The sequence below is a fragment of the Schistocerca nitens genome, chromosome 6 (assembly GCF_023898315.1).
Source record: "Schistocerca nitens isolate TAMUIC-IGC-003100 chromosome 6, iqSchNite1.1, whole genome shotgun sequence".
Classification (NCBI taxonomy): Eukaryota; Metazoa; Arthropoda; class Insecta; order Orthoptera; family Acrididae; genus Schistocerca; species Schistocerca nitens.
The window spans coordinates 437,428,272-437,452,451 of NC_064619.1; the positions used below are offsets into that span (position 1 = coordinate 437,428,272).

General features: G+C 43.2%; 1 protein-coding gene across 1 annotated transcript in view; it reads right to left on the bottom strand.

Annotated features, from left to right (window-relative positions):
* The window catches only part of LOC126262330 (LHFPL tetraspan subfamily member 3 protein), a 151,248-nt gene that overhangs the window by 16,372 nt on the left and 110,696 nt on the right, over positions 1 to 24,180 (bottom strand). The window contains exon 2 of the mRNA XM_049958885.1: positions 1,280 to 1,528. Within this exon, the coding sequence (XP_049814842.1) occupies positions 1,280 to 1,528 (249 nt within the window). The remainder of the gene's footprint in view (positions 1 to 1,279; positions 1,529 to 24,180) is intronic.

Consider the following 24,180-nt stretch of genomic DNA (forward strand, 5'->3'; position numbering starts at 1 on the left):
AAGAGAACCACTTGTATGAATATCAAGAGCTCAGATGGAAACCCAGTTCTAACCAAAGAAGGGAAAGCAGGAAGGTGGAAGGAGTATCTAGAGGGTCTCTACAAGGGCGATGTACTTGAGGATAATATTATGGAAATTGAAGAGGATGTAGATGAAGATGAAATGGGAGATACGATACTGCGTAAAGACTTTGACAGAGCACTGAAAGACCCGAGTCGAAACAAGGCCCCGGGAGTAGACAATATTCCATTAGAACTACTGACGGCCTTGGGAGAGCCAGTCATGACAAAACTCTACAATCTGGTGAGCAAGATGTATAAGACAGGCGAAATACCCTCAGACTTAAAGAAAAATATAATAATTCCAATCCCAAAGAAAGCAGGTGTTGACAGATGTGAAAATTACGGAACTATCGGTTTAATAAGTCACAGTTGCAAAATACTAACGCGAATTCTTTACAGATGAATGGAAAAACTGGTTGAAACCGACCTCAGGGAAGATCAGTTTGGATTCCGCAGAAATGTTGGAACACGTGAGGCAATACTGACCCTACGACTTATCTTAGAAGCTAGATTAAGGAAAGGCAAACCTACATTTCTAGCACTTGTAGACTTAGTGAAAGCTTTTGACAATGTTGACTGGAATACTCTCTTTCAAAATCTGAAGATGGCAGGGGTAAAATACAGGGAGCGAAAGGCTATTTACAATTTGTACAGAAATCAGATGACAGTTATAAGAGTCGAGGGACATGAAAGGGAAGCAGCGGTTGGGAAGGGAGTGAGACAGGGTTGTAGCCTCTCCCCGATTATATTCAATCTGTATATTGAGCAAGCAGTAAAGGAAACAAAAGAAAAATTCGGAGTAGGTATTAAAATCCATGGAGAAGAAATAAAAACTTTGAGGTTCGCCGATGACATTGTAATTCTGTCAGAGACAGCAAAGGAGTTGGAAGAGCAGTTGAATGGAATGGATAGTGTCTTGAAAGGAGGGTATAACATGAACACCAACAAAAGCAGAACGAGGATAATGGAATGTAGCCGAATTAAGTCGGGTGATGCTGAGGGAATAAAGATTAGGAAATGAGACACTTAAAGTAGTAAAGGGGAGCAAAATAACTGATGATGGTCGAAGTAGAGAGGATATAAAATGTAGACTGGTAATGGCAAGGAAAGCGTTTCTGAAGAAGAGAAATTTGTTAACATCGAGTATAGATTTAAGTGTCAGGAAGTCGTTGGACTGAGAATACCCGACGATAAGATGCGACGTGAAAGGCACGCACCCTTGTAGAGAGAGCCGTTGTTGGCGTAGGCGGGCTCGGGCTGTAGGCGGACGTGTCGCGTGGCGAGGATGAAGGCGAGAGCGGCGAGGATGGCGGCGTCGAGGCAGCCGATGAGCGCGAGCAGGAAGGCCCAGCGCAGGCCGCAGGCGCCCAGCTGGTAAAGGCCGGCCGCCGGGCCGCACATGGCTCGCACCTCGGCCGCGTCCCAGCCCGCCGGGAACACCGCCACGCCCGCTCCCAGGCTCACCGCTGCCGACAGCGCCACAAGGCCAAGTTACTACTGGCTGCACTAAAATATACCGCAACAGGTAAAAGTGCTGGTCTTTTTCCACAATTAATCACAAAACGCAGAATTCAAAAGTATTATTTGGAAACATTGTTTTTGTTACAGGCCAAATACAAGGTGGCGCACGAAATGTGTTTACCATTTTGTTTTTGAATATAAACTTTATTGTCAATACAATCTGAAAGGACCATATACTAAAATGAAGAGCCGTCCATGGAGATTTATTGTAACTCGGCACATGCTCCATTGTTGTGGTTGTTGTGGTCTTCAGTCCTGAGACTGGTTTGATGCAGCTCTCCATGCTGCTCTATCATGTGCAAGCTTCTTCATCTCCCAGTACTTACTGCATCCTACATCATTCTGAATCTGCTTAGTGTATTCATCTCTCGGTCTCCCTCTACAATTTTTACCCTCCATACTGCCCTCCAGTACTAAACTGGTGATCTCTTGATGCCTCAGAACATGTCCCTTCTTCTAGTCAAGTTGTGCCACAAACTTCTCATCTCCCCAATCTTATTCAATACCTCCTCATTAGTTATGTGATCTACCCATCTAATCTTCAGCATTCTTCTGTAGCACCACATTTCTAAATCGTCTATTTTCTTCTTGTCCAAACTAGTTATTGTCCATGTTTCACTCCATACATGGCTACACTCCATATAAATACTTTCAGAAACTACTTCCTGACACTTAAATCTATACTCGAAGTTAACAAATTTCTCTTCTTCAGAAACGCTTTCCTTGCCATTGCCAGTTTACATTTTATATCTTCTCTACTTCGACCATCATCAGTTATTTTGCTCCCCAAACAGCAAAGCTCCTTTACTAGTTTAAGTGTCTCATTTCGTAAACTAATTCACTCAGCATCACCCGAATTAATTCGGCTACATTCCATTATCCTCGTTTTGCTTTTGTTGATGTTCATCTTATATCCTTCTTTCAAGACACTGTCCATTCCGTTCAACTGCTCTTCTAAGTCCTTTGCTGTCTCTGACAGAATTACAATGTCATCGGCGAACCTCAAAGTTTTAATTTCTTCTCCATGGATTTTAATACCTACTCCGAATTTTTCTTTTGTTTCCTTTACCGCTTGCTCAATATACAGATTGAATAACATCGGGCCGGCCGGAGTGGCCGTGCGGTTAAAGGCGCTACAATCTGGAACCGAGCGACCGCTACGGCCGCAGGTTCGAATCTTGCCTCGGGCATGGATGTGTGTGATGTCCTTAGGTTAGTTAGGTTTAATTAGTTCTAAGTTCTAGGCGACTGATGACCTAAGCAGTTGAGTCGCATAGTGCTCAGAGCCATTTTTTTGAATAACATCGGGGAGAGGCTACAACCCTGTCTCACTCCCTTCCCAACCACTGCTTCCCTTTCATGTCCCTCGACTCTTATAACTGTCATCTGATTTCTGTACAAATTGTAAATAGCCTTTCGCCCCCTGTATTTTACCCCTGCCACCTTCAGATTTTGAAAGAGAGTATTCCAGTCAACATTGTCAAAAGCTTTCACTAAGTCTACAAGTGCTAGAAATGTAGGTTTGCCTTTCCTTCATCTTTCTTCTAAGATAAGTCGTAGGGTCAGTATTGCCTCACGTGTTCCAATATTTCTACGGAATCCAAACTGATCTTCGCCGAGGTCGGCTTCTACCAGTTTTTCCATTCTGTAAAGAATTCGCGTTAGTATTTTGCATCCGTGACTTATTAAACTGATTGTTCGGTAATTTTCACATCTGTCAACACCTGCTTTCTTTGGGATTAGAATTATTATATTCTTGAAATCTGAGGGCATTTCGCCTGTCTCAAACATCTTGCTCACCAGATGTTAGAGTTTTGTCAGGACTGGCTCTCCCAAGGCTGTCAGTAGTTCTAATGGAATGTTGTCTACTCCTGGGGTCTTGTTTCGACTCAGGTCTTTCATTACTCTGTCAAACTCTTCACGCAGTATCATATCTCCCATTTCATCTTCATCTACCTCCTCTTCCATTTCCATAATATTGTCCTCAAAAACATAGCCCCTGTATAGACCCTCTGTATATTCCTTCCACCTTTCTGCTTTCCCTTCGTTGCTTAGAACTGGGTTTCCATCTGAGCTCTTGATATTCATGCAAGTGGTTCTCTCCTCTCCAAAGGTCTCTTTTTAATTTTCCTGTAGGCAGTATCTATCTTACCCCTCATGAGATAAGCCTCCATATGCCCACCATTTAGTTTCCTAACTTCCTTCAAACGAACACTGAAGTTAGTGATTACCCTACGGCACATGTCTTCCGTAATTTCACTGCAAGCTTGAAGAATAAGTCTTCTGAGCTCAGTTAAATCACATGGACGTTTCGGGAAATTTTTTTCCTTTGGGTACCCCCAAAGAAAAAAGTCACGTGGATTGAGGTCTGAACTATTGGGGGGCCAATTTTGTCCGTCACTGAACCGACCTGGGAACCTGAGTGAAATCATCCGCATGTCGAAATGCTCGTGTAAAAACTCCAACACAGTGTTTGCAGTATGTGGCCTTGCTCCACCTTGCATGAACCACTGCGTGTTGAAGGGCAAGGCAGTAACAAGAAGCTGTGGAATGAAACTATGCGAAGCATGCTCAAATAACGCTCGCTGTTCACAGTTTCTTCAAAGAAAAAGGGTCCAATAAGTCCGTGACTGGAAATTGCTGCCCACGCTGTAATCCTCGGAGCATAATGTTGTCGTTCATGAAGCACTTGTGGGTTTTCAGTGGCCCAAAAGCGTACATTTTGTTTGTTAACCACACCGTCCGCGCCTCGTCTGAAAAACAAACGCTGTTGAGAGTTTCTTCCCTATCCTCCGCACACTGAGTAAACAGTAGTCTCTGCTGCTTGTGTTCTTCAGTGAGCTTCTGTGCACAGGTAATCTTGTATGGGTACATATGGAGGCCACTTTTAAGAATGCGTTGAACGGAGCGTCTGGTTATTCCCAGTTGCACTGCTGCCTTTCTACACCATTTCCCGGAACTTCTCTGTACAGCAAATCGAACCGCTTCAGTATTCTCCGGCGAACAAACAGGCTTAGGCCGAGGTCGCTTCGCTTCAAATACTGTTCCTTCCTGTACAAATTTATCGTACAACTTGTGGATGGTCTTCTTGCAAGGGACCCATCGTATGTTAAACTGTTGTCGAAAACCCCTCTGAGTCACAAGCCTTTTCGTTTCATGAAAAAGTAACACAATTGCCGATCGTTGCTGTGTCGTCAGTCTTCCATTGTCAACCATTGCTGCTTACTAGTCTCCTAGCGGCAATATCGTGAATTGCACGTCATTCCGTAACTCATTTGTATTTTCAAGCTCTACCGGTACTGCTGTAGAGATCCCAGCGGGATATCTAATGTGCGTCGTAAATTGTGAAAGAAACAATTGGTAACACATTTCGTGCGCCACCCTGTATCACACTGAAACAATAAAACACCGGAACTCTAGATCTCTTGTTACTCTTGTTATTGTGGTCTTCAGCCCTGAGACTGGTTTGATGCAGCTCTCCATGCTACTCTATCCTGTGCAAGCTTCTTCATCTCCCAGTACTTACTGCAACCTACGTCCTTCTGAATCTGCTTAGTGTATTCATCTCTCGGTCTCCCCCTACGATTGTTACCCTCCACGCTTCCCTCCAGTCCTAAACTGGTGATACCTTGATGCCTCAGAACGTGTCCTAACAAACGATCCCTTCTTCTAGTCAAGTTGTGCCTAAAATTCCTCTTCTGTCCAATTCTATTTAGTACCCCCTCATTAGTCATGTAATCTACCCATCTAATCTTCAGCATTCGTCTGTAAGCACCACATTTTGAAAGCTTCTAGTCTCTTCTTGTCTAAACTATTTATCGTCCATGTTTCACTTCCATACATGGCTACACTCCATACAAATACTTCCAGAAAGGACTTCCTGATGCTTAAATCTATACTCGATGATAGAAATTTCTCTTCTTCAGAAACCCTTTTCTTGCCATAGGCAGTTTACATTTTATATCCTCCCTGCTTCGACCATCATCAGTTATTTTGCTCCCCAAACAGCAAAATTTATCTACTACTTTCAGTATCTCATTTCCTAATCTTATTCCCGCAGCATCACCCGATTTAATTCGACTACATTCCATTATCCTCGTTTTTCTTTTGTTGATGTTCATCTCATATCCTCCTTTAAAGACACTGTCAATTCTGTTCAACTGCTCTTCCAAGTCCTTTGCTGTCTCTGACAGAACTACAATGCCATCGGCAAATCTCAAAGTTTTTTATTTCTTCTCTATGGATTTTAATTCCTACTCCAAATTTTTCTTTGGTTTCCTTTACTGCCTGCTCAATATACAGATTCAATAACATTGGGGATAGGCCACAACCCTGTCTCACTCCCCTCTCAATCGCTACTTCCCTTTCGTGGTCCTCGACTCTTTACAACTGACATCTGATTTCTGTACAAACCGTAAATAGCCTTTCGCTCCCTGCATTTTACCCCTGCCACCTTCAGAATTTGAAAGAGTATTCCAGTCAACATTGTCAAAAGCTTTCTCCGACTCCACAAATGCTAGAAACATAGGTTTGCCTTTCCTTAATCTTTCTTCTAGTATAAGTTGTAGGGTCATTATCGCCCATGTGTTCCAACATTTCTACGGAATCTACCCGAGGTCGGCTTCTACCAATGTTTGCATTCATCTGTAAGGAATTCGTGTCAGTATTTTGTAGTCCTGACTTATTAAACTGATAATTCAGTAATATTCACACCTGTCAACACCTGCTTTCTTTGGGATCGGAATTATTATATTCTTCTTGAAGTCTGAGGGTATTTCGCCTGTCTCATACATCTTGCTCACTAGACGGAAGATTTTTGTCATGGCTGGCTATCCAGAGGGTATCAGTATTTCTAATGGAATGTTGTCTACTCCCGGGGCCTTGTATGACTTAAGTCTTTCAGTGCTCTGTCAAACTCTTAACGTAGTATATACCTCCCATTTAATCTTCATCTACGTCCTCTTCAATTTCCATAATACTGCTCTCAAGTACGTCGTCCTTGTATAGACCCTCTATATACTCCTTCCACCTTTCTGCTTTCCCTTCTTTGCTTAGGACTGGTTTTTCATCTGAGCTCCTGATACTCATACAAGTAGTTATCTTTTCTCCAAAGATCTCTTTAATTTACCTGTAGGCAGTACTATCTTACCCATAGTGATATATACCTCTACATCCTTGCATTTGCCCTCTAGCCATCCCTGCTTAACCGTTTTGCATTTCTTGTCGATCTCATTTTTGAGACGTTTGTATTTCTTTGCGTCTGCTTCATTTACTGCATTTTTATATTTTCTCCTTCCATCAATTAAATTCAATATCTCTTCTGTTACCCAAGGGTTTTTACTAGCCCTAGCCTTTTTACGTACCTGATCCTCTGCTGCCTTCACTATTTCATCTCTCAAAGCTACCCACTCTTAGATCTAGATCTCTTAATGTCTGCATTTCAAAATGGCATTTGTTTTGGAAAGAAAAATTATTTACAGAATTGTAAATTACGAAAATAAATATAGCCCTAAAAAAGAATCTAACCCCGTTGTATAAAACACCTCAGACGTCTGATTACATAGACAAAGGGGTTGATGTGTTGAATATTTGACGCTAACCATGTAAGCGAAAAAAAGTTAGTAATGAAATTTTAAAATATGTTCGAAGTCTCTACACCCCGTTTATATGATGATCCCAAAACAGGATTCCGTAAATTGATTTCCCAATACCGCTTTTGGGTGGTCATGAAAACACTTCACATTGGATTCTTCGAGTCCGCTTCTAGTTGACGGTTTTCCAATTCCGCAATTGATTTTCGCTCTCCCATCAACGCAAACTATTTTGAAACATTCTTGGGCTGTCACGTTTCGTTTGCTTTTAAAAAATTTTCGGCCAATATGGACGGAGTGACTTTGTGTACAGTGCACGATAAGTAGAAAAATTAGACTGAAGCTGTTTACACCTCTTCTAATTGGACAGAAACATCAATTGCGCTGACTAAATCTGAAAATGTAACAGCTGTTTTCGCGAAAAACGGTGTTCCAAATTCAGTGTATGTCTTTCTAAAGATGTGTCGCATGTAAAAGTAATGTAATTGCTCTCATTACGAAACAAAAGATGAATAGAGTCTAGGTAATTTGTGCTCTATTTTAAGCAAAAGCTGTTTTTTCACGCATGTAAATGTTTTTGACGTCATCTCTCCTGAACTGTGTGTACAATGATATTCGAGAGGCATTCAATAATTAGAGAGACAAACTGGTGTAGAAATGCAACAGTTTACAGAAGAGTTTTGTACTTTCATGACTTTAGGTTGACATCACTAGGACGAGGTGAGAACAGCTGACGGATAAAAATAGTTTTTTTCATAACCTCAATGTCGCGTTAATGATGGTGTGTCCACTCGGAGTTTCCACTTTGATAGGACAATGTTCAGTGATCCATTTTTTGCTTTCTCAAGGTGAAAACCCGGCTAAAATCTTTTCCTTTAATTATTTTACAGTATGGTGAAAGCTGTGTGAACCGCGAAAATTTTGAAAAGTTGGTAGGACAGTTCAAAAACGGTGGAACCTCGGGGATGGACGAGTAACCTCATGGCAGGCTAGTTGAAGTATCAACTCCTTCGCTTGAAACCCGCATGACCGACGGAATACAGTTAATCATCTAGCAAAAACAGTTGCAATATGTGTTGGCACTGTTCATAACGTTATCAGTAACAAGCTAAGTACAGCAAAACAAGTGCAAGTTGGATCTCGAAGAACTAACGCAACATCGCAAGGAAACAAGACTCAAAGTGTGTTTATAGACTTAAAAGAACGCTATGAAAGGGAAGATGACCCTTTTCTAAACACGATTTTAACGTGTTATGAAGCCTGGGTTAACTCAAGGAGGCATTATGTAGGAGCAAAAAATTCAGCAACAATGAGGTGATCAAAGATTTTGTGAGAAAGTGGTTCAAACAAGACTTGCAGCGGGGAATGTGAGCTACTGTATGAAATGGGTCAATCAGTTGGTAATATAGATATGCCAATGTTGTCCGTAGAATTTAACCAAGCGGGGGCAAGATTCTACAACAGTCATTTCTGAAACAGCCGATTCGCTGATATTGAGAATGTACCATGCCCCAAGAATTAAAAGTGACAGTCGGTAAAACGTATTGCATCTCAAACGAATGATAGGAATCAAATGTTATTAGGGTATTGCTATTATACCTGAAGGGTAAGATACTCCATTAGTATGTGCAAAGTACATCTTTTTACATTATTAGAATGCCATTTTTTTATTCAACAATCTGAAATTAAATTTTGCTCGTCATTAAATTAAAAGTATAGTGCGAACTATTCACGAAAAAAAAATATTTTATTGGTATACTGGTCATGTTAAATAGACCCTAATAATTAAGTATTTGAAACAGACAAAAAAGAAATCAAAATCAGTGAGAAGTTCTTGTTGGATAACAACAAAAATAACGAACAAAAACTACCGTGTCAATCGCCTCAAAATGGATTAACAGGAAATGAACCATTTCACTTTGAAGCCATCTGTAACAATTTATTTACTTTCAAAACCGCACATTCGACAACGTTAATGGATTTATTGCACTATTTTCATGCCTTCCATTATTTAATGTTGATTAGCACAAAGAAGTTGAACAAAGAGTGTTCAGAAAGTTACATTTTTCGGTTTCTTTGGTAAAGTGTAACCTAAGGCCGCCGCCTTCGACTAAGTGAATGTGGTAAACTTCCGAATCCATCATCGAATTAACTTTTAGAATCGATTTGTTAACATGTTAGCACTGAATCAAGGCAATGCCCCTCGCCTTAGTTTCATGCATTATTGAGTAGCTCTGCCCTGCCACTTGGACTGTGGGACTTGCACCTCTACGAAAGCATGGTGCGCTCTGTTGCACCCCATAGATTGTCCAGTTTCTAGTTTCTGGCATGGACAGCTTTTCGACCTTGAAATTTCACATTGTTTTATTTTTCTTCTCTACTGATGCAGCTGAATACAAAGATGAAGTATGGATCACGCCTACAGTATGTCTATGTTCTACACAATTGCTCTGCCGGGTAAGACTGAGTGCAGTCTCAGGCAGCCGCCACGGATTTTACTTCACCACAGACAAATGGTAAGTTAGTTATTTCTACAGTCACAGATCTCCCGTCGCACTCGAGAATTTTAAATCTGCTGTTTAGTAGTAACCCAAACAATCATGGATAGAAATAAGTGAGAACTTTGTACTGAACAAAAAGTCTATATCCCTGGTTCCAGGAAGGAGTAAAGTGGCCCCTCTTGTCGACCATTCGGACGCTTCTGTTTATACGAGGGTTGGAACTTAAATAGTGGCAACTATTTATTCACAACCGATACAAAAGAGTTATATGTTTGCACCTGTTACTGCCCTTCAAAGTAGTACCAGCGTTGTGTAGAACCCGTTGCCAGCGATGTGGAAGTCGTAGTATACCGTTAGCAGAGCCTGTTCTGTTGATGGTCCGAGTGGAGCGGTCTACTGCCTGTCGAATCTCGAACAGTTCTGAAGCGAATGCCACGAAGTGGTTCCTTCATCTTCGGAATCAAATCAAAGTCACAAGGACTTAAGTCCAGGGAGTATGGTGGATGGTACAGTACTTGCCAATCCCATCGACCTAACACAGCAGCCACAGCTTGCGCTGTATGCGCCCGCTCATTGTCGTGCAAAATGATGGGTGGGTTGCGCAGAAAGTGTCGCCACTTCTTTTGCAAAGCTGGTCGCAGGTGATGCTCCAAAAACGAACAGTAATACTGTGCATTGACGGTCCACCGTGGAGGAACGTAATGCGTTAGGATAACACTGTCACAGTCGTACACGAGAATCACCATAACTTTAGACCGCTCCATTCGCATCAACAGAACAAGCTCTGCTAACGCCTTCCTCATCGCTGGTGACTACTTTGAAGGACAGTAATAGGTGCTAACATGCAACTCTTTTGTATCGGGCCGGCCGTGGTGGCCGAGCGGTTCTAGGCTCTTCATTCCGGAACCGCGCGACTGCTGCGGTCGCAGGTTCGAATCCTGCCTCGGGCATGGATGTGTGTGATGTCCTTAGGTTAGTTAGGTTTAAGTAGGTCTGAGTCCTAGGGGACTGATGACCTCAGATGTTAAGTCCCATAGTGCTCAGAGCCATTTTTTGTATAGGTTGTGAATAAATAGTTGCCACTATTTAAGTTCTAACCCTCGTATATGCACTGTAAAGCCAGCGACGCCACTGATCGTGGCTTACCGTTGTTGCACAGCTGTTTCAAGCTTGAACATTTTGCGTCAGTACAGTAGCGTGATTTCATCGAAACCAGTAGTGTGAGTAAAATCACGCGTTAACTGACAGCTTGCATTTGGGAGCCAGAGTATCATCTGCAATTCATCACCGCGCTTCGCACATGGTTATAGCACGTTTATGGCTTCGTGGCACAATATGTAATCATTCGGACGGAAATTGCCACACCCAAAGAGGAAGAGAAGCCATGAAGGACGCATATGGTCAGTAATAGTATTAAGATTGTACTCCTCCCCCACACTTCCCTCTGCTCGAAAGCTGTGCGTGTTAAAGCGCCGCTTCTGGGACGAGGAGGTGCGCCGGGGCCGGATCAAATGGGCATGGCGGATTAACGATGAGGGTAGGCGTGCTGGCTATCCTGGACGAGGTTTTGGCGGTCCCCACATCCCACAAGGTGAATACCGGCATAGAGTCCGAGTCTCACTTCAATTACACTTTCGCTCACTTTCACATGAGTAACACTAATCGAATGCCGGACATTTGCCACACTTGCCCGTTCGCCAGGTAGCGATGCCTCAGGTAAGGGACGCCCTTCCTCGTACTTCTTCTGTCCGCTTTCAAACCGCAGTCTCCACATCTTACTCGATACAATCAGTACGTAAGGGACCTTCTTCTTCGACATCTTGGCGAAATACAGAGCTTCTTTTCCGAAATCGAAATATTTATATCTTTTGGGAAACGAAAGCAATTCCGACGATTATGTCAGTATGTAATTAGTTCTGCCAAGTATAAATATAGATCCCTCTGTCTGTACGGTAGCTTCCTTTCACGCTTTCTGATTGTGATAGAAACAGTACATTGCCATGGGAGCAACAAGAAAGGAACGCTGTAAACAGAATGCGAATGTACGCTAATCATTTCCTTTTGATCGCTGCATTTGTGCCTACTTCAATTACTACAGCTGCATGCCCAAAAGACAATAAGGAAAGAAGAAATGGGTACGTGAATGTTTGAAAAGAAGAACGACATACTCCATATTAATATACCCTCTAAAATCCGATATCCCTTGCGGCGAAACATTAGTTAATAAAGTGTGGCGGGACAATGTTCAAAACATGACTGAAAGTACGTTCATAAACAGAGATAAGAACATCTATGATTGACATGTCATCTAAAGTCGACGTACAATTTTAAAATGTTAGAAATAAGGAAATGAAGTAATACAGAATGCTATGCTTGTACCGTACGTTGTTGTTCTACATTGTTTAGCTCTGGTATTTACAGGGTCACAGAGAAAGCATCCTTGGTTTTGGAGGGAAAAGCCATAATTGTAATGATCTCCGCTACAACAGAAACAAGAAGCACAACTTAAGGAAAAATAATGTAATGTGTGTTCCAGCTCACAAGCGACATTGAAGCACGTAGTTCCTGTGACTTAGTATGGACAGGTTATATTCGAGAACCGGAATAAATTAGTAACTGCCTCCTTTTACCAACCCCCGGACTCAGATGAAACAGTTGCTGAACGTTTCAAAGAAAACTCGAGTCTCATCGCAAATAGGTACCCTACTCATACAATTATAGTTGGCATTGACTTCAATCTACCTTCCGTATGTTAACAAAAATACATTTTCAGACCCTACTGTAGATAGAAAACAACTTCCATAATTGTTCTAAATGCTTTTTATAAAATTATTTTGAACATATAGTTCACGAGGCCATTCAAATTGTAAATGGTTACGGAAACACACTTGATCTCTTAGCCACAGTCCGCAGCTCGTGGTCGTGCGGTAGCGTTCTCGCTTCCCGCGCCCGGGTTCCCGGGTTCGGTTCCCGGCGGGGTCAGGGATTTTCTCTGCCTCGTGATGACTGGGTGTTGTGTGATGTCCTTAGGTTGGTTAGGTTTAAGTAGTTTTAAGTTCTAGGGGGACTGATGACCATAGATGTTAAGTCCCATAGTGCTCAGAGCCAGTCTTAGCCACAAATAACTCTGAGCATCACAACGGGTACAGGAATTAGTGAACACACAGTCGTAGCGAGGCTCAATTTCGTAACAAAGAAATTCACCAAAACTAAAAGCGAAATATACATATTTATAAAAGCAACTAAAAATCCGGTTGACGTCTTTCTAAGAAAGAGACAGTCTGCAATCCTTCCAAACTATGTAAGTGAAGACCATATGTGGCTTAAGTTCAAAGAAATAGTATCAACAGCACTCGAGAGATTCATACCAAATAAATTAATATCAGACGGAACTGATCCCCCATGGTACACAAAACACGACAGAAAGCTGCTGCAGGAGCACCGAAAAAGGCGCGTATAATTTAGACGAGCGCGAAATCTCCAAGATTGGCGAAGTTCTACTGTGGCTCGAAATTAGGTGCGGATTTCAGTGCGAGATGCATTTAACAGTTTCCACAAGCGAAACTCTCGCTAGAGATGTGCCGAAAAATCCATAGAGATTCTGGTCCTATGTTAAGAAAACCAGCGGAAAGGCTCAGTAAGTAGCTTTACTGCGGGTCGGGCGGCGAGTGAGGAGGAGGAGGAGGAGTAGGTGGGGGAGACAAGGGACCCAACCCTTAGGAGCAGGTAAAACCGTGGCAAATGTCCGCACACCACACTAATCGCAGACAGTTGAAGTACACATATTCCGTCCCGTGGACTTACGGGGCAGTTCAGAAAGAGCATCCGGACACCTCTTAAACGAACCATGCCAAATCCGTCCATGTCCATGCTCCGATGCGAGAGAAAGACACAAGGAAAAAAGAAGAAGAATATTAAGTTCGTAAACAGCTTTAGTACTGTACCCCTTTAAAAACCACAGGATCCATGGTGGCCAAGTGCGTCCTAATGTCATTTGTACACAACACGGAAGACTTTAGAGCGGCAAGTCACGAACTGTGATTTTTCACCTTCTCCCGGCATAATTCAGCTCACCCGTAAGTAGTCACTGACCAGTCACAAGGTACCCGCGTCCACAGCAAAAGCACACAATTTGCACAAAGGTTTCTGAACAGTACGCCCTGACGCTATGAAACCTTCCTTATCATATCATCTTACTCCGCTGTCTTTTGCGACCCAGACTCTCGCCATTGTCATTTAGAGACAGTCCAAGCCACTGGCCGTTAGGTCAGTCATTCATCTACAGATGCTAAAATTTTGTGAGCAGATAACCAATACGTCGTCTACCGCTCCTGGCCACTCGCAGGTCAATTATGATTTTGCTTTTGTTAAAGTTTCTTTAAATGAATTATGTTCTTCCTAAAGACGGCGATTCGAATCACGATTTCTTTTATCTTCGGGTCCTATAATGCATCGTTCATACAGCGACACATCACGGTATAGTGTGGTCGTTATGTTTTTGCTTATCAACGTATTATTCCCACCATCTTTTATCTTTTCGTTACCTCCAGAAACGGGAATTTTGATGAATTTCTTAAAACTGGTAACTATATGGGTGGTGTTTCATAGCATTTTAAAGTTACTTTTGGTTACTAAACTTGACATCAGCCATTTTCTCATAGTAAAATGTAAACGTCGCGTGACTAGGGCCTCCCGTCAGGTAGACCGTTCGCTAGGTGCAAGTCTTTCGATTTGACACCACTTCGGCGACTTGCGCGTCGATGGGGATGAAATGATGATGATTAGGACAACACAACATCCAGTCCCTGAGCGGAGAAAATTTCTCACAGTAGCCGTCATCGACTGTAACTCCGATAAACTGACTATGGTAAACATGACACTTTTTAGTGATTTACGTCTGCTATCAGAAAATTTATCCCGCAAACGACTAATGCCATCTTTCTTATTTCGTGATAATCACTTCTGTTACACAGAACTGTGTTCCGTAGCTTGTGTATTTGGATACGTTCAAGCTTATTTCTCACTGAGAATAAGCATTACTGTTACCAGTAAGTTTTTTGTTTTTTTGTTGTTTTTTTTTTTGCTGATTTCTTGCAGTAATCACGAAGTGTTTCACGAACTGATTCTCATTTAAAAGTGCTTTAGGATTTGTACTTTTACATTAGGTAGTGTGTTTTCTGACGAATTACGTTTTTAAATTTTATGTATCAACAGAAGTAAAACACGTATTACGGAATGTAGTCGAATTAATTTAGGTGGTGCTGAGAGAATGAGATTTGGAATTGAGACACTTAAAGTAGTCGACGTATTTCGCTATTTGGCCAACGTAGTGACTGACTATCGCCGAAGTATTGAGGATATAAAATCGAGACCTGCAGTAGCAAGAACAACTTTTCTAAAAAGGAAAATTTGCTACCGTCGAATACAAATTTAAGTGCCAGAGAGCTTTTTCTGAAGGTAATTGTCTTGAGTGTAGCCTCGGTACGTAAGTGAAACATGGGAGATAGACAGTAAGAGAATAGAAGCTTTTGAATTGGAGTGCGACGCCGGCCGGAGTGACCGAGCGGTTCTAGGCGCTACAGTCCGGAACCGCGCGACCGCTACGGTCGCAGGTTCGAATCCTGCCTCGGGCATGGATGTATGTGATGTCCTTAGGTTAGTTAGGTTTAAGTAGTTCTAAGTTCTAGGGGACTCATGACCTCAGAAGTTAAGTCCCATAGTGCTCAGAGCCATTTTTGGAGTGCGACCGTAAAATGCTGAAGATTAGATAAGTATATCGAATACTAATGAAGAGTTACAGAATCGAACAGGGGGAAAAAATTGTGGCACAACTTGAGTAAAAGAAGGGACCGGTTTATGGGACACATCCACAGCTATTAAGGAATCGTCAGTTTGGCAATGGTGGTTCAAATGGCTCTGAGCACTATGAACTTCTGAGGTCATCAGTCGCCTAGAACTTAGAACTAATTAAACCTAACTAACCTAAGGACATCACACACATCCATGCCCGAGGCACGATTCGAACCTGCGAACGTAGCGGTCGCTCGGTTCCAGACTGTAGCGCCCAGAACCGCACGGCCACTCCGGCCGACGACAATGGTGGGATTTGTAGGTGGGAGAGGGCGGGGGGGGGGGGGGGGCGTAGAAATTGTAGAGGGAGACCAAGACTCGAATACAGCAAGCCGGTTTAAACGGATGTAGGTTGCAGTAGCTATGCAAAGATGAAGAGGCTTTCACAGAATGACTAGCCCACAGAGCGTCATCAAAACAATCCTCGGAATGAAAACATCACTTGTCTCCGTTTACACGAAAGGGTACAGCTCACAGGTTGACTAGCCAATCTTCGCATAGTTAACAGTTCTGAAAACAGTGTTTATCACACAAACCAGTAATTGCCTTGCGATAAAGACGTAAAAATAAAAACAGCTGTTAAATTCACAATTTGTGTAGCGTGAATAAGTGACTTTTTTGTGTTAAAAAGTACAGGCAGCTGTTGTCACTAACGAAAACATTCGAAGCAGAATTGTTCTTTAACGCCCGTTTTACACGACGACTTACTGGTCAAAAGCCACTACTCAAAGTGCGTGCACCTTTCGTGCCTCCGTATACTCCGTATAATCAGCAGCCAACCAGGACGGGAATCTGTCTACGACGTCAATGATCTATAGACTGTGCCAAGTGAGAAATTCTAAATTTCCGAGTATGCTACACATCTTGCATGCGCTGAAACAACGGACTATGGTGGCATCTGTATTAGCAGACATCGGAAGTTAACCTATTCTGGAAGAGCTCACTCCTATTATAGAAATGGAATTGCTGTCTTCGTGTCCTCTTAATATTTGCTGTGTTGTCTGATTTGTTTACGTGACACACTGGAAAGTTACACAAGCGTCTGGTATTTTTTTCCCTTACTAATGTTCTCCTACAAGAGAGACGAGATATTTGAAACCAGAATGGTATTTACGTTTTACAGAGAAAGCTTACACTATGCAAAAATATGTGCGTAAATTGATAAACATGTTTTAATGGACATTATTTCAGCAGTGAAAAGTCAGAATTATCTAGGCACTTTGGACGAAAAGAAATATAAACGATATTCAAAGCAAAAAGGTGTTATGTACTGCGTTCTAGATATTGTTTGATGTGTTTGCAAGTATATATTTTATCGGACAAATAAATTTATTTGTTCTGAAATTTTGGATGAATCTTTTTTCTATTCGTTCTGCTTTGGTCGTTAGTAAACTCTATCAACGTTGTCTGTTCCTCCTTTTGTTACTATGTTTCAATTTTTTTAATTTTTGATTTTTTTGTAAAAACGATAGTCCCTCATAACCTCATTTTCACCGTTCGCATGCCAAACTACACGGCAGGCAGCTTTCATAACACACGCAGTTTTGGTGCTGGCGTGTAAGTGAAAATGACTACTCAAAACAGACGAGATAGTACAGCAATAAAACACCCGGTGCACTGCCGTAGACTCACTTGTCTCGAGTAGTCATTTGAAACAAGTAACGTGTAAAAGGGGCTACCGCAAATAAACATCCGAACGATGCAATGCAAGCAAGAACGGTGCGCGACCGATGGGTTGTAATCGTGAAGGGCAGCCTTCGCGAGGAATGCCGTGTGTCGGCAGGTGTTGCTGTGGCCTACTGCAGAAGCGACGCGGGTACCGTTAGAGGCGTGGGCCGAAGGTTGCCTGTCTGCCTCCTGCCCCTTCACGATCTCCTAGACTGCTGGAAGCTGCCTGCGCTTTTGCAGCTCTGGGTTCCGCGAGTAAACACACAGCTGCACACACATCCTCTCTCTTCTGCACGAGCGACTTTCTCGCTTCAGTCGACTACTCGGGACGAGTGAGACTACGAGGTGAAATGGGACTACCTTCCCATTCGTACCTGAAATTCCTTCCTCATGTCGAAATTCTCTGAAGAGGTCAATTTAGCTCTAATTTTTAACTTTCTGTACTTTATATTGTTATGTCTATTCCCAGTTCCAGTAGTAAACTGCCCTTTCAAAAACTAGTACAAATGAATTTACTATTTCATATTAAATTTGACATTAATATATTTGCCGATTTATATTAGGAACTAAGGGCAGTAAGCCGTTTGTTACTAATTCCGCCTTGAAATTTCGTGATATGAATTGTGCAGTTATGTTGCACCACAAATTCTTGAAAATTTACCTCTCCCATGTTTCCGAAAATTTACGATATTTATTCATTATGGTTATTTAAAATCATAGCTCTACTTGAGAGCTATAATAGGGACCAATAACAATATTTTATTCAAAATAATTTGTTCATAATTAACTAAAATGTAATTTAAATTGTTATACTGTAACACACATTGAAATTGTATAAGAAATTAAGTAAACTCTTCCAAATTGCATATCAGAACATGGAGGACAATATGTGGCCCATTTTTTTAAGTAAGTAACGAAAATCATCTGTTGTTGTTGTTGTTGTGGTCTTCAGTCCTGAGACTAGTTTGATGCAGCTCTCCATGCTACTCTATCCTGTGCAAGCTCCTTCATCTCCCAGTACCTGCTGCAACCTACATCCTTCTGAATCTGCTTAGTGTATTCATCTCTTGGTCTCCCTCTACAATTTTTACCCTCCACGCTGCCCTCCAATACTAAACTGGTGATTCCTTGATGCCTCAGAACATGTCCTACCAACCGATCCCTTCTTCTAGTCAAGTTGTGCCACAAACTCCTCTTCTCCCCAATTCTATTCAATACCTCCTCATTAGTTATGTGGTCTACCCATCTAATCTTCAGCATTCTTCTGTAGCGCCACATTTCGAAAGCTTCTATTCTCTTCTTGTCCAAATCATCTAATGACTTTCAATTGTGGTTTTGTACATCTTACATTTAACAATGTATTCAATTGTTTCGTTTTACCGTATATAAAAGGAAGTGGCACATGAGCTACGCCGGCAGAGTAAGTAAGGATGTAGTAGTAGTCAAAGTAGGGGATAGTCAATGAGAGAGTCAAGTCAATGAGTCTGCATTATTGTCTTTCGGAAGCTGTTTGTGCGAGACTCTTTCGGAGGCTGTCAGACGACAACATGTATCTCCCATCAATCTGTATACCATTCAGTTACAATACAAAACCAGAAAAGTTATATACACTGTGTTTTATTTAAAAGTTGGTGTACCAGCAACGACAGACTCTGGACTTTCTGAAGCAACAACCCCCTAGGATACCAAAGTTGAGTGTCTTATCATATGGAACAGCAAAGTTATTATGTGAACTTTTATTAACTGCGCTTGAAATTTTCTAGTTTCCACTCGTCTTTGTATTTGTGAATGGTGGAGGCCGAAATTATTAAGTTGCTTCGATGGTATGACTGAGAATTGGTTCAAATGGCTCTGAGCACTATGGGACTTAACATCTGAGGTCGTCAGTCCCCTAAACTTAGAACTACTTAAACCTGACTAACCTAAGGACATCACACACATCCATGCCCGAGGCAGGATTCGAACCTGCGACCGTAGCAGCAGCGCGGTTCTGGACTGAAGCGCCTAGAACCGCTTGGCCACAACGGCCGGCTGATTGAGAATTCACTAGTCCAATTATAGATAGCGAGAAAAACTGTGTATTTTATTCACACTCAGCATCGGTGGTAATTAAAATGCTTCCCTCCTCCCAAACGTTAAGAGTGGCATTTTAGAGGGACTGCATGAAGCTTTTAATTATAAGCGGAAAAAAATAAAGTTACCCAATTATTTTTTTATATGTATGCGCGTGCACTCGTAGACAAAGAAAAAACGACGCACCACCAATGAGACGGAAGTCGATAAATGTGATCTACATGTACAGACAAGAGGAAGAGATTCACAAATTAAGGAAGCCAATAACGCTTTGGTCCACCTCTGGACCTCATGCAAGCAGTTAGTCGGCTTGTCATTGATTGAAAGAGTGGTTGGATGTCCTCCTGAGGGATTTCGTGCCGAATTCCATCCATTTGCCACTTTAGATCGTCAAAATCCCAAGATGGTTGGAGGGCCTTGCCCATAATGGCCCAGAAGTTCTCAATTGGAGAGATATCCGGCGACCATTCTTGCCAAAGTTCGGTTTGGCAACCACGAAGAAACTCGGCCGTGTGCGGGCGGGCATTACCTTGCTGAAATTTAAGCCCAGGATGGCTTGCTATGAAGGGCAACAAAACGGGGCGTAGAATATTGTCGACGTACTGCTGTGCTGTAAGGATGCCGCCGATGACTGCCAAAGGACTCCTGCTATGAAATGAAATGGACCCTAGACCATCACTTCTGGCTGTCGGAGCAGTTGGTATACCACCGCCGACCGGGGCATCTACAGAGACATCTTCAGCTGGAATCTCATTGACTGGAGTAAGATTGTCTTCAGTGATGAGTCCCGCTTCGAACTGAGCGCCGATGAACCGTGAAGAAGTGTTTGGAGACGCCCCAGACAGCGGTGATACCAACCTGACTGTCGCACGCAATACGGCCCGACAGCCAGGAGTGGTGGCCTGGGGTGCCATTTCATTTCGCAGCAGGAGCCCTTTGGTTGTCGCCCGCGGCACCCTTACAGCACGGCGGTACGTCGACGATGTTCTACGCCCCGTCTTGCTGCCCCTCATGGCAAACCATTCCGGTTTTACATTTTAGACCGAGAGAGGTGGCGCAGTGGTTAGCACACTGGACTCGCATTCGGGAGGACGACGGTTCAATCCCGTCTCCAGCCATCCTGATTTAGGTTTTGCGTGATTTCCCTAAATCGTTTCAGGCAAATGCCGGGATGGTTCCTTTGAAAGGGCACGGCCGATTTCCTTCCCAATCCTTCCCTAACCCGAGCTTGCGCTCCGTCTCTAATGACCTCGTTGTCGACGGGACGTTAAACACTAACCACCACTACCATCTTACATTTTAGCAAGGTTACGCCTGCCCACACACGGCGAGAGTTTTTATTGCTTGTCTTCGTGCTTACCAAACGCTACCTTGGTCAGCAATGTCACCAGATCTCTCCCCAATTTAGATCGTTTTGAGCATTATGGGCAAGGCCCTCCAAACCAGCTTGGGATTTTGACGATCTAACGTGCCAATTGGACAGAATTTGGCAGAATACCCCTCAGGAGACCCACAGTTCTATCAATAAATGCCAAGCCGAATAACTACTTGCATACTGGCCAGAAGGGGATCAAGACGTTACTGACTATCTCAATTTGTAAAGCCCTTTGTCTCGCATAAATCATCCAGGTTTTCTAAAATTCCAACTGATTGTGGTTTTTTTTTTTTTTTCATCTTAGAGTGTCTATAGTTGCAACGCTGGTACACATGCCAGCGCATTGACAAAGTCGTGTTACAGTTCGGTAATTCAATTTCTCCCCAACGCTGCAACGATTGATTCATGCTGATTTGGCGGAAGTTTACGGCAGTAATGCATCGTATCATATGACACAGCGGTTGGGAGGAGCAGAAGCTTCTACTGTGGTCAAACAATTCCGAATGACGAAGAATGGAGTGGCAGACCATCTCTCTAAAGAACCCATAAACTGAGGAGACCTTTTGCCTTAAGACTAGCACAATACAATCCAGGTGATGGCGCAAAAAGTAAAAAATGAGTCATGGATCAGTTTTCCACGACTTGTACGACATTTTAAATGAAAAAGGGTGCCGAGCGCTGAATTCCGCTACTTCTCACTCTATTCAAAGAGCAAAGAACCGAGGCAGCAGTGGTAGTTGTACAGCCGTGTCACGCCAGTCTCTGGCTTCTTCAGTCCCTCCTAATCATCATGGACGGCTGCTGGGTTACTAAGACCTCGAGACAAAAGTTGATTCACCGCCGCCAAAAAGGACGAAGACCCAACCATTATCGGTCAATATGATTTTTTTGAATAGCATGATGTGGTTCAAATGGCTCTGAGCACTATGCGACTTAACTTCTGAGGTCATCAGCCGCCTAGAACTTAGAACTAATTAAACCTAACTAACCTAAGGACATCACACACATCCATTCCCGAGGCAGGATTCGAACCTGCAACCGTAGAGGTCGCTCGGTTCCAGACTGTAGCGCCTAGAACAGCACGGCCACTCCGGCCGGCCATGATGTGGCGTTAACAGGTTATGCTCTTAAGGGGACAAACCGTCATGGGAGCATACTGCCGAAAACTCCTCAACAGGTTCAGGGGGGCTGTCAAGACGAAGCGTCACGGGGAGCTGTACGAAAAGCAGCTTTCGTTCCACCACAATCCGCCAGTTCTTTCTGAATCAAATTCTGTTGTTGTTGTGGTCTTCAGTCCAGAGGCTGGATTGATGCAGCTCTCCATGCTACTCTATCCTGTGCAAGCTTTACGCCTCGCCTGGGTCCGTCAACATCAATATTGGACTGTTGCTGACTGGAAACATGTTGCCTGGTCGGACGAGTCTCGTTTCAAATTGCATCGAGCGGATGAACGTGTACGGATACGAAGACAACCTCATGAATCCATGGACCCTGCATTTTAGCAAGGGCTGTTCAACCAGGTGGAGGCTCTGTAATGGTGTCAGGCCCGTGTAGTTGGAGTGATATGACGCCACTGATACGTCTAGATACGACTTTGACAGATGACACGTACGTAAGCATCTGGTCTTATCACCTGAATCCATTCATGTCCATTGCGCATTTCCGACGGACTTTGGCAGTTCCAGTAGGACAATGGGACACCCCACACGTCGAGAATTGTTACAGAGTGGCTCCAGGAATCCTCTTCTGAGTTTAAACAGTTCCGCTGGCCATCAAACTCCCCAGACACGAACATTACTGAGCATATCGGGATGCCTTGCAACGTGCTGTTCAGAAGACATCTCCACCCTCTCGTACTCTTACAGATTTACGTACAGCCCTGCACGATTCATGGTGTCAGTTCCCTCCAGCACAACTTCAGACATTAGTCGAGTCCATGCCACGTCGTGTTGCGGCACTGCTGCTTGCTCGTGTGGTCCCTACTCGATATCGGATAGGTGTACCAGTTTATTTGGATCTTCAGTGTGTTATCCGTATACATAATAAAAATTAGTTCGGAACCTTTGTGCGAGCCCTTTTTTATTTCCCGTCTCTAAAACTTGGGACTCAACAGGTGATGCAACATACTACTTTCGACAACAACTGCAACGTGCCTACATTACCAGTAACCTAATTAGGAGAACGAAACATGGCAGGGCCAAAAAATATCTTGTCGATTTCCCCTGCACTACTGAGGCATATATGCAGGAGTGCAAATGCGAGAGCGTACTGAAAGTATTGACCTTATTTTTTTAAATTCTTTTGCCAAAATCGGTTGAGGTATTACATGTCGTGTACATTACTCGGTCGACTTTCCCGCTTCACTGACGCAAGTTGCAACCGTCTGCCGTTAAAGGGCTCCAAACTGTAGTCCGAACATGGCAGTGTGTAGTAATCAAGTCGGTGCGTGAGAGACAGCGTGATGTAAAATAGTTTCTAACCGCAGAAAACGTACCTCAAATTGAAATCCATAGAATACTGTGTATGACGATAACTGAATCGACACCACTGATGTGCGACTTCGGGTTGTTCGTGCTCTTAGTGGAAGAAAACAGTGGTGCAATGCCACACCACACACGAACGCTACGATATCTACAGTAACGCGACGCCTTGGGTTCACCGAGGCCTACGAGAAAGATAGGCCGCGGGGCGTACGTCACGAAGGTCGCCCTGCGATCGCTCGCTCGCTCGCTCAAATCAGCAGAGAAACTACGTTTCTACACGTGTTAACTCGTAACTAGGAGTGTCCGTACAAACGAAAACTGAATTTTCTACGGGAATCGGCTATTATGGAATCTTTCTGTTATTAGTCCTATAATGATGGGAAGTCCATGGGCCTACTTATAATTTGTCACATCGGTACTGGCGTACAATAAAATAAAATCATGCTAAAATGATTATCAGTTGCTTAAGACACGACTTCCAGCACGTAAAGAGTACTGGTAGGCAGAAGAGACTAAATGCTATAAACAAGCCGTTATACCATTTATATCGGGTATTGATCTTAAATTGAATTTTGCTGTAGTACTGTTAATCAGTAAGACTTCATAATAGCAGATTCCAGTGGAAGATGCAATTCTCGTTAGTACTTACACGCCCAGCTGCGAGTTGACAGGATTGGAAACGCATTTTGTCTGCTGAGCTGAGCGAGCGAGCGAGTTCAGGACTACCTTCGTGACGTACGCGCCGCGGCCTGTCTTTCTCGTGGGCCTCGGGGTTCACTATCATACGTCATCATACAGTCCCGACTTGCCCCCATCCGGTTTGCATCCGTTTCCCAAAACTTAAAGAATACCTTCGAGCGCTGCAGTCCTGGACTGTGCGGCTGGTCCCGGCGGAGGTTCGAGTCCTCCCTCGGGCATGGGTGTGTGTGTTTGTCCTTAGGATAATTTAGGTTAAGTAGTGTGTAAGCTTAGGGACTGATGACCTTAGCAGTTAAGTCCCATAAGATTTCACACACATTTGAACATTTGAACACCTTCGAGGAGTTCGCTTTTATA